Source organism: Euleptes europaea, chromosome 17 (assembly GCF_029931775.1).
Source record: "Euleptes europaea isolate rEulEur1 chromosome 17, rEulEur1.hap1, whole genome shotgun sequence".
Lineage (NCBI taxonomy): Eukaryota > Metazoa > Chordata > Lepidosauria > Squamata > Sphaerodactylidae > Euleptes > Euleptes europaea.
Window position 1 is genome coordinate 403889 of NC_079328.1, and position 9715 is coordinate 413603.

Genomic DNA, 9715 nt, shown 5'->3' on the forward strand with positions numbered 1-9715 from the left:
GGCCCTGGTTCATACGTGGATGGCAGACCACCAAGGAAGTCAAAAGTCGTTACACAGAGGCAGGCAATGGCAAACCACCTCTAAACCTCTCTTGTCTTGAAAACCCCATGAGAGGTCACCATATGTTGGCTGTGACTTGATGGTACTTTACTCCTGTCTTGAAGGTGCCACAGGAGAACTCTTAGAATCATAGAGTTGGAAGGGACCACCAGGGTCATCTAGTCCAACCCCCCGCACAATGCAGGAAACTCACAACTACCTCCCCCACACATACACAGTGACCCCTACTCCATGCCTAGAAGATGGCCAAGATGCCCTCCCTCCCATGAACTGCCCATGGTCAGAGAATCAGCACTGCTGACAGATGGCCATCTAGCCTCTGCTTAAAAACCTCCAGGGAAGGAGAGCTTGCCACCTCTCAAGGAAGTCTGTTCCACTGAGGAACCGCTCTAACTGTTAGAAAATTGTTCCTAATGTCAGGATGGAAACTCTTGTGATTTAATTTCAACCCCATTGGTTCTGGTCCGACTTTCTGGTGCTACAGAAAACAACTCGGCACCATCCTCCATATGACAGCCCTTCAAGTACTTGAAGATGGTTATCATATCCCCTCTCAGTCTTCTCCCCTTCAGGCTAAACATACCCAGCTCCTGCAACCTTTCCTCATAGGACTTGGTCTCCAAGACTCCTCACCATCTTTGTTGCCCTCCTCTGGACACGTTCCAGCTTGTCCACATCCTTCTTAAATTGCTGTGCCCAAAACTGAATACTAGGTGGGGTTTAACCAGGGCAGAGTAAAGCGATACCATTACTTCGAGCGATCTGGACACTATACTTCTGTTGATGCAGCCCAAGATTGCATTTGCCTTTCTAGCTACCACATCACACTGCTGACTCATGTTCAGTGTTCGGTCTACTAAGACCCCAAGATCCTTTTCTCACACACTACTGCTGATACAAGTCTCCCCCATTCTATAATTATGCATTTGATTTTTCCTACCTAAATGCAGAACTTTACATTTATCTCTGTTGAAATGCATTTTATTGGTTTTAGCCCAATTTCCAATTCTCTTGTTTTTCTTGAAATCATTGCTAAGATCCCCTCCTGCCTCATCTGGCCCTGAACAGTACTTAAGATTCTCAGTCCATGTGTTTCTCATTTTATGTTAATAGGGCAATAGGTGTATTTTCTAGCTTCAACAAATGCAATCAGAAACTGACATCATTTAGGGCACACCTACAGAAGCTGAAAAACATGTGTATTCACACAGAATAGCAAATGGGCATATTGAGAGGGTTGTGTGTAGAACTCACTTCTGATACAGCAGACAGGAGCACAAAAATTATGATGAATGAAAAGGGATTTGTAAAGAATTCTATAAAAAAGGAATATTTTGCCATGTGTGGCTTTTCCCTTCATCTGGTAGGATATTTCCTTCTGTTGCAGAGACACCGTCGCTCTCAAGAGTCTGAAGGTGGCGTCATTTGTTTGCTTCACTTCACACCTGCCTTTCTCAGTACGACACAAGGCACAGATGTAGCCTTGAGAATCAGTACGTTAGACCAATGTGCTATAACTGTATTGTCCACTGACAGGCAGCAGCTCTCAGGCTTTTAACATCACCTACTTGATCATTTGAACTGGAGACACGAGATGTTGAACCCGGGACCTTTCCCATGCAAAGCAGACCCTCACCCACTATGTCACAGCCCCCTCACTAGTCTTTGCCATCAACTTTTAATCTTACATTTCTGTTGTTTATTATAATATATTCATCAATAAATATTTTAAAACATAAACTGTTCATTAATTATATTAATTTCTTGTTTGCTTCCATTTCAGTTTTTATAAATGTCTAGCAAGGGTTTTCCTTTCCAATATGACATCGGAAGAAGAAGCAATTACGTGGGACGTGGCCAAGAAACACAAGTGGAGAACATCAAAGCCTATGTTTGCCAACCCCCGTTCCCCACAGGCAAAGCCATCGTTGTGGTTCATGACATATATGGGTGGCAGTTCCCCGATACCAGATACGTGGCTGATATAATTGCTGCCGATGGATACTTGTGAGTAAGCCGTTCTAACTCTCTTGAGCCTCTATCACATTTTGAAGGTCAAACTTTGACCTGGCTTTTGATAACTTTAATATAGAAAAATTATCTGTGAACGAATGGAGGTATCATAAGACTAACTTTTAACCATAGAAAGAAAGATTGTCTGAAAAGCCTTTGTGCATAATGTGTTGCATCTCTGAAAGCTTTAGCTGGTCTGGAAATAAAATGGCTTCAGAAATAAAGACAGATTGAATTCAGCTCCTCCACACAGAGAAGGTAATGTGCACAGAACTTTTCATAACAGTGTTGCACTACCCTGTCACTTGCCCAGATTTGTCACACTTTTTAGGGCCAACAGGCATGGCTAATGCACTGGGCAGGGCTTGGCAGGTGACAGTTTGTCTGTGCCTGCCATATAAAAGGTAAAGGTCCCCTGTGCAAGCACCGAGTCATTCCTGACGTTTTCTAGGCAGACTTTGTTTGCGGGGTGGTTTGCCAGTGCCTTCCCCAGTCATCTTCCCTTTACCCCCAGCGAGCTGGGCCCTCATTTTACTGACCTCGGAAGGATGGAAGGCTGAGTCAACCTTGAGCCGGCTACCTGAAACCAACTTCCGTCGGGATCGAGCTCAGTTCATGAGCAGAGCTTGGACTGCAGTACTGCAGCTTATCACTCTGCACCACGGGGCTCCTCCTGCCATATAACATATCCATAAAATGTGAAAAATAAGAGGAACAGCTCATAACTTTGGCCTATTTTGATTTCAGTATGTTGTTGGTTATGCAAAGATAGACAGAAAATTGAGGTTAACCAGCTTGGTGGAAAATGGGAGAAGCGAAACTGTTTGGGTAACATCTCACTGCTGTTCCCTACAGAATCATCTGCCCAGATTTTTTTCTGGGGAAAGAACCTTGGACACCTAATGATCGCTGGCAGAATTTTGGGGACTGGTTAAAGCATCGGGATCCCATGAAAGTAGACAGGTAAGGTATTTGTTTTGAAGCATGTAATTACTTGATAAATATCAAACAAGAAAAACATGCAGCTAAATCAGAAAGGCTAGATGGACGTACTTAATGGAATTTTGAACAGAGATCCTTAATCCATGCAGCACAGTCTTAAACATATTTGTTCAGAAGTAAATATCACTAGTATCAGCCCCTCCATTCACATATGCTGTCATGGACTCTGGATTTTCCAAGTCACCTGAGCGATTCCTTCCCCCATCCCAAACCTGGGACCCTCGAATTAATCCCCTTCTGCGGTAGCTTACCGAGCGTGGGTAGGGCTCTTGCATACAGCTGACCATGCCAATAAAAGCTTGATTAAAAGGAACATAAAAAGGTTCAGGCACAAAATAAGCCAAGCAAGTAGGTGCAGTAAAATAAAAACGTCTAACTCCTAAAATACTCACATACATGTAGACAGGCATAAAGGTAAATCCTCAGGAGGACGGAGCTGGCAGTAGATCCTTTGTTTGGCATGATGATTCTAAGGATCCAACGTGACTGTTCTCTCTGTGTGTGCTTGCGCATGCGAGTGGGTGTCCTCTTTGCTCTCTTTGTCCATAATAGTTTATAGGGTCTGGCTCCCCTAGCTGTTAATGGCCCAGACCAGGATGCTTTGAAATGCAGAAAGTGCCAGTGGGGCTTTTCATCAGTACGTTTCCCTTTGACAGAAGTTCCTGTGTGACGGTTTTCACATCTGTCTAATCTAGCAGGATGGTGCATCAAGTTTTATGATCTGACCAAATGCTGATGTTGGACTCCTTGACCTCTCAGGTTGATTTACACAAGGATGCCCCATCTCTTGACACAAGCAGATGCTTTTTACCATTAGCTTTCAGTATTCTTTCTATTTTCAGTACAATAAAATCAATCCCTCTTATTGCTCTTTAGTCAAATGAAGGACTAGGGCCTATTTTCCTCTTAAATTCATTACATTTCACTGATTGAGTCAGTAATTTTTACTCATTCATTTTCCTCTTGATTCACTGACTTACACCTTTTCTGAATTTGTACATTTATACACAGAAAAAAATAAACACAGAAATGAGAGTCTGACCCTTTCAAGATTGCTATTGTTTGTTATGAGAAAACCCAGCCAATTAAAGATGCCTGTACCATTCATAAGTAATGACACTATAGATTAATTTTGCTTCTTAAACTCCCTTCCTGGCCAGCTGAGCTTCAAAGGTGAGTGTGAATTGGCCTTCTGATAATCCTCATTTAAGAAATGTGTCAAGTAACAGAGTAGGACAGTCTTTTACAAGAAGAATATTATTTTAGTATTGGGAGAAGATTGGGGAAGGGGAGTAAATATTTAGAATATTGCAATTTCTTTTTTGATGTTCATGCACACATCTGAGTTTCCTTCTGTTTCTATATCTTAGGACAGCTGATATCATCATGAGGTGTCTAAAAGAACAGTACCATGTCAAGAAGATTGGTATCGTTGGGTTTTCCTGGGGTGGAATGGCTGTACATCACTTGATGCTCACAAATCCTGAACTGAAGACAGGGGTATCTGCCTATGGTAGTGAAGAATTCTTAACTTAAGCAGGCTCATGAGTTTTTGTGTACTTCAATATTTCTAAAGTAACTTGGTTGCCCAGACAAGTTACACATTGGTCCATTGGCTAAATGAGTAGGAAGGAAGGGACAGCGGGGCATCCCCAGCACTGGATCTCACTTTAGCTACATGATTCAACTGCTTCAAACGTATGCCATTACTTGCATATGACACAGAAGAATAGGAGGGCCCATCTGATAGGTTGGCCCAATTCTGCAAATGGACTAGTTATATTTTCATTTGATTATGTTTGATTTTGTATACCTAAAGCATGTAATGTAATGAAAGACATATACTGCTGAAGTAAATTGAAGCCTTTTTTTTTTTAGTTTGTAAATCTGTCACAGATATGGCCAGGAATGTAAGGGAACAGTTGCTGGACTTTGACCAAAAAGATCACAGAGGATGCTTCTGTCCGGCAGAGACCGAGCTGGACTATCCTCTCAGCTACACATTCCAAAAGGCAGTTCAAAGTCCCAGAGAAGAATAGGCACAAGAAACAAAGAAGTAGCACAATTATATGGCCTTGTGTAGACTAGAAGCTGTCTAACCCACCTCAATCAATAGATATTATGTGTTGAGGCCCAGGTGTAGCGAGCATCTCAGAATGGCAAGCATGTCCCGCTTCACAAACATCGGGTGCATGAGTTAAAGGCCACAAGTTATTCATATGTATGAGAAACTCATATGTATGTATGAGAAACTCATAATCACTACTTTTGTATACATATACAGTTTGTATATATTTAAAGAACATATTTAAATATAGATAACTTTGTATGGTGTTTGAAGTTATAAGATAATTAGTTAACTAAGAATGTGCATTCTTATCAAGTGGGATAGCTAGCTATTGATAGGAGATTATTTTAAAACCCTATAAATATGGTGAACTCAAATTGATTGGGAGCTTCTCGCTTGTTTCCTGCTTATCTTTCAGTAAGATACTTTTATGGACTCACGTAACTGCTCTCCTTTAAATAATATATAATTTTCTGTTGCATTGGTCAAGTTAAAATGCAGTAGTTATGCTTGAATAAATGATTAAAATGGTATTGCTTCTCTAATGGTATTACTTGTGTACTAAACCTACAACGATGCATGCTTGCATTTTCACAACTAAATCTTGTTGAGTTCAGCGGGACTGACTTCCTGGTAAGTGTGCAGCCCTTAAACTCTTTCTTCTAATGTGCTTTAGGAATTATCAGAGACAGTGAAGACAGATACAATTTGCTGAACCCCACATTTTTCATTTTTGGAGAAAAAGATCACACCATTTCTAAGGACCAGGTAAGCTTCCATCTTTGAAAAGATTTTCATCATATTTTTCTATATGGAAAAATTCTGACTTCCTTGATACTTGTTATGCCTACAGCACATATATAGGATGTAGAAGCAACAGACCATTTCAAATAACACAGTCATGGCAGTTTACCCAACTGCACATAACAGGAACGCGCACTACCCATAATCCTACTTTTACCCACAGTCGCCATGTTACATAAGCAGGGACAACACACATATTTAACTGTAACCCATGAAGTCCCTGTCCCCTAGCCATGCCAGCTTTCTCCCCACCTCATAGTATGGTTCAAAAATCCTACGTAGATTATAGGCAGACTCGGTTAAACATTTGCATATTTACTGTTCATGGGGGCAGCCTCAGTAAGTGCAAACTGACCAGTGGATTTTCAGTATTTATTATTTGTTTGTTTGTTCAATTTCCATCACTGTGTAGTTGTGAATTTCCTGCATTGTGCAGGGAGTTGGACTAGATGACCCTGGAGGTACCTTCTGACTCTATGATTCTATCCCCCCTCAATCCCCGGCCAAGGCTGGGCTGAGGGCAGTTAACAGAATTTAATAACATACATATAATAAACCATAAAAATACATTACATCTACATTAAAATTCTAAAAATACCAGTAAGTCACACCTGCCAAGGCTACACGTGCATGGTGAACACACGTGTTGCTCCCATTCATGCAGCGTGGGAACCATGCATAATGCATAATGGGAGGAGTGCAGATTTCACACACTCCCATTCTGTGCATTGTTAGAATACCTGAAAAAGACTAACAAAGCACAAAAATCACATTACTGTCCTTCATCTGACATTTTGAAACAAGGCATGAACCCTCCAGAGAGCCAGCGTGGTGTAGTGGTTAAGAGCGGTGGTTTGGAGCGATGGACTCTGATCTGGAGAACCGGGTTTGATTCCCCACTCCTCCACGTGAGTGGCGGAGGCTAATCTGGTGTATCAGATTGGATTCCCCACTCTTACACATGAAGCCAGCTGGGTGACCTTGGGCTAGTCACAGCTCTCTTGGAGCTCTCTCAGCCTCACCTATCTCACAGGGTGTCTGTTGTGGAGAGGGGAAGGGAAGGTGGAGAAAGTTGGCATATAAAAACCAACTCTTCTTCTTCCAACTTGTTTATTATAATTAGCAATATTAGGCCACTAAAACAAGAAGAATACATTTTTTAAATCCTTCTAAAACATTTTGAGAATGCCATAGGGGGTAATGTGTGCCTCGACAGAAGTCCAGATTGGGGATGGACTGGCCATTGAACTTACAGGAAAAGGTCCCAATGGGTTACTGCCCTGAAAAGCAGCTATCAGGCAGGAGTGTTCCGAGCCAAGTCCCATGTGCTCTGTTAGTGTTGTAGGGCTCACTTAGCTCAGGCCTGGGGGGTGGGGCAGCAGCTGGAGGAGGAAGCAACCGGAGACCCGATTAGCACCACTGGCCAGTGTTGAGCTCAATGAATACTGCTGCACTGACTTGTAGCACTGGGGGGGGGGCGTGTCTTAAAATGTATTTTTCCTGCTTTAGAGGCTGCATTTTCCCAGATGTACCACTATAGTTGGAGCATCTGTGTGGATCATGTAGGCTCTATCCCACAACAAAAGCACTGAAAGTTGGATCCTCTTTAAAAAAATATCCCTTCATAGGGACTGCACATTCAAAATACAATGACGAAAACAAGAAAGGGTTGCCATTTCCTATCAGCTGTAGATCCTTCCCTGCCTCTCCTCACAACAGACACCTTGTGAGGTAGGTGGGGCTGAGAGGGTTCAGAGAGAACTGTGACTAGCCCAAGGTCACCCAGCTGGCTTCATGTGGAGGAGTGGGGAAACAAATCAAGTTCACCAGATTAGCCTCCACGGTTCTTAACCACAACACCACACTGGCTCTCTGCTAACATTAATGCTGACAAAACCACAATTTATTTCCTTTCAAATTAACAACCCTAACTTTGGTGCCAGTTGCTACCAACACTTTGGGAATCCACCATGGGCCACCATTACTGCCTGCTTTGTGTCTCTTCCCTTGCACATCTAATAGTGCCAGGAGGGGCTGGGCCTCATCCTTCTCCCCCAATGTACCATCAGAAAGGATACTGTTGTTACGTGATATTATTCACTTTTGTTACATTAAAAAGGAGGCAATGGCCGCAAATGGGAAGGGGAAGGTGCTGCGTGTGGTTAAAGGGGAAATGGAATAGCTACAGAGGCAACTGTAACTTCAAGAGGATTCTCTTTGTGTGAGCAATTGTCCCCATGGTAGTCCCACAAACAGCATCCACAGACGAGGAGTCCAAAAGAGAGCTGATTTATTGGAAAACATACAGGTTTGCAGAGCTACAGGTAAATTGGCACGTCTGGGGAGGGGTAGCATAGTACAAGGGTTATATTGGAAAGCATGAATCACAACGGGTCACGGTAACCCCCCTCCCATCGAGGAGCCGTTCCCACAGGAGATAGCGCTGGCACAGGAATGCAACAGTTAGCCTTGAAAGGCCTCAAAACCAAAACAGTCTGACAGGCTGCTGAGAGCAGTGGAAAGCAGGCCTGACACTTTGTCTTATTTACTTACACTAAAAGGCCTTGTCCTTGATGGCAATAGGGCAGTAGTGGTGAGGGATTGGGGGGGCCAAAACAGTGTCCCACAATGTCAATTCCAGATGCATAACAGAAGTGATATCATCACATTGTGGAATGCTCCAAGATTCCCCCCAAACTCTATGATTTTTACCAATTTTGGGTGAAATCCTAGATCATGCCATGAGACAGTGATGTCACTTCCAGTTACACAACCAGAAGAAACGTCATGGGACACTTGGGTCAGTTTCTGTCCCGGGTCTCTTGGGGGTTACCATTAATCACACTGTCAGAATGGAGGAAATCTGCTATAGAAGTGCTAACTTCAAAGCAAACCTTCAAGGAATCCAGGTAATAAGCAAGCAAAGTATGGAAAAGGTTGATTATTAACTTCCTGTTCAATGTCTAACAGAATTACTATGTGTTTTAGGTCACTTTATTGGAGCAGAAATTGATGGAATATTGCCGAGTAGACTACAGAGTTAAAGTTTATCCTGGACAAGTCCATGGCTTCGCTCAGTGCAAGCCTGAAGACACAAGGCCCAAAGATGTGCCTTACATTGAGGAGGCAAGGATAGATATGCTGGAATGGCTGAACAGATACCTTGCAGGTTGAAAAACGACACTACGTGTTGCCACTTTAATTCCCCTCCTCGAATATGCACTTCATTATTTTTCCTTAGATTCTAATCCATTACACTTTGAAAAAGAGGAAGTTGCATTTGGTTTAAAGTTTGCAGTAACAAATATCAGAATATTTGTAATTATTGGATCTATTTACCAATGAATGTCAAACATTCCGGACTGAAAATGTGTTCCAATGCAGGTTTTCATATGACAGATATGATCTTCTCCCAAATTTCCCTGGCTCTTCATAATTTGATGACTCCCTTTATTTTACATTAGCATGTTCAGAACCTCACGATTCATTAAATGCTAACAGCATCGTAGTGTGTTGTTCCAATGATTAACTCCACAGAACAAAACAAAAAGGGAAGTGTGCCTTGAAGCCCACACTCTTGGACCCCAAAACCCTACTCTTTAACTCCAGCTAGTAAAGCTGTGGTAAAATGTCTCAACTGAATCGTACTTTGGTCACATCATGAGAAGATAAGACTCACTGAAAAAGACAATAATGCTAGGAAAAGTTGAAGGCAGCATAAGAGTCTTTCACCTGCATTTTTTTGAAGGGGGCAAAAGTACTATATAT

General features: G+C 42.3%; 1 protein-coding gene across 1 annotated transcript; it reads left to right on the plus strand.

Annotated features, from left to right (window-relative positions):
* Nucleotides 1-1852: 1852 nt before the first annotated feature.
* Nucleotides 1853-9121, plus strand: LOC130489196 (carboxymethylenebutenolidase homolog). Its single transcript, XM_056862932.1, has 5 exons — nt 1853-2067; nt 2929-3036; nt 4446-4588; nt 5820-5911; nt 8936-9121. Exons 1-5 carry the CDS (start codon nt 1853-1855, stop codon nt 9119-9121), a joined length of 744 nt encoding a protein of 247 aa, XP_056718910.1.
* The last annotated feature ends 594 nt before the right edge of the window (nt 9122-9715 follow it).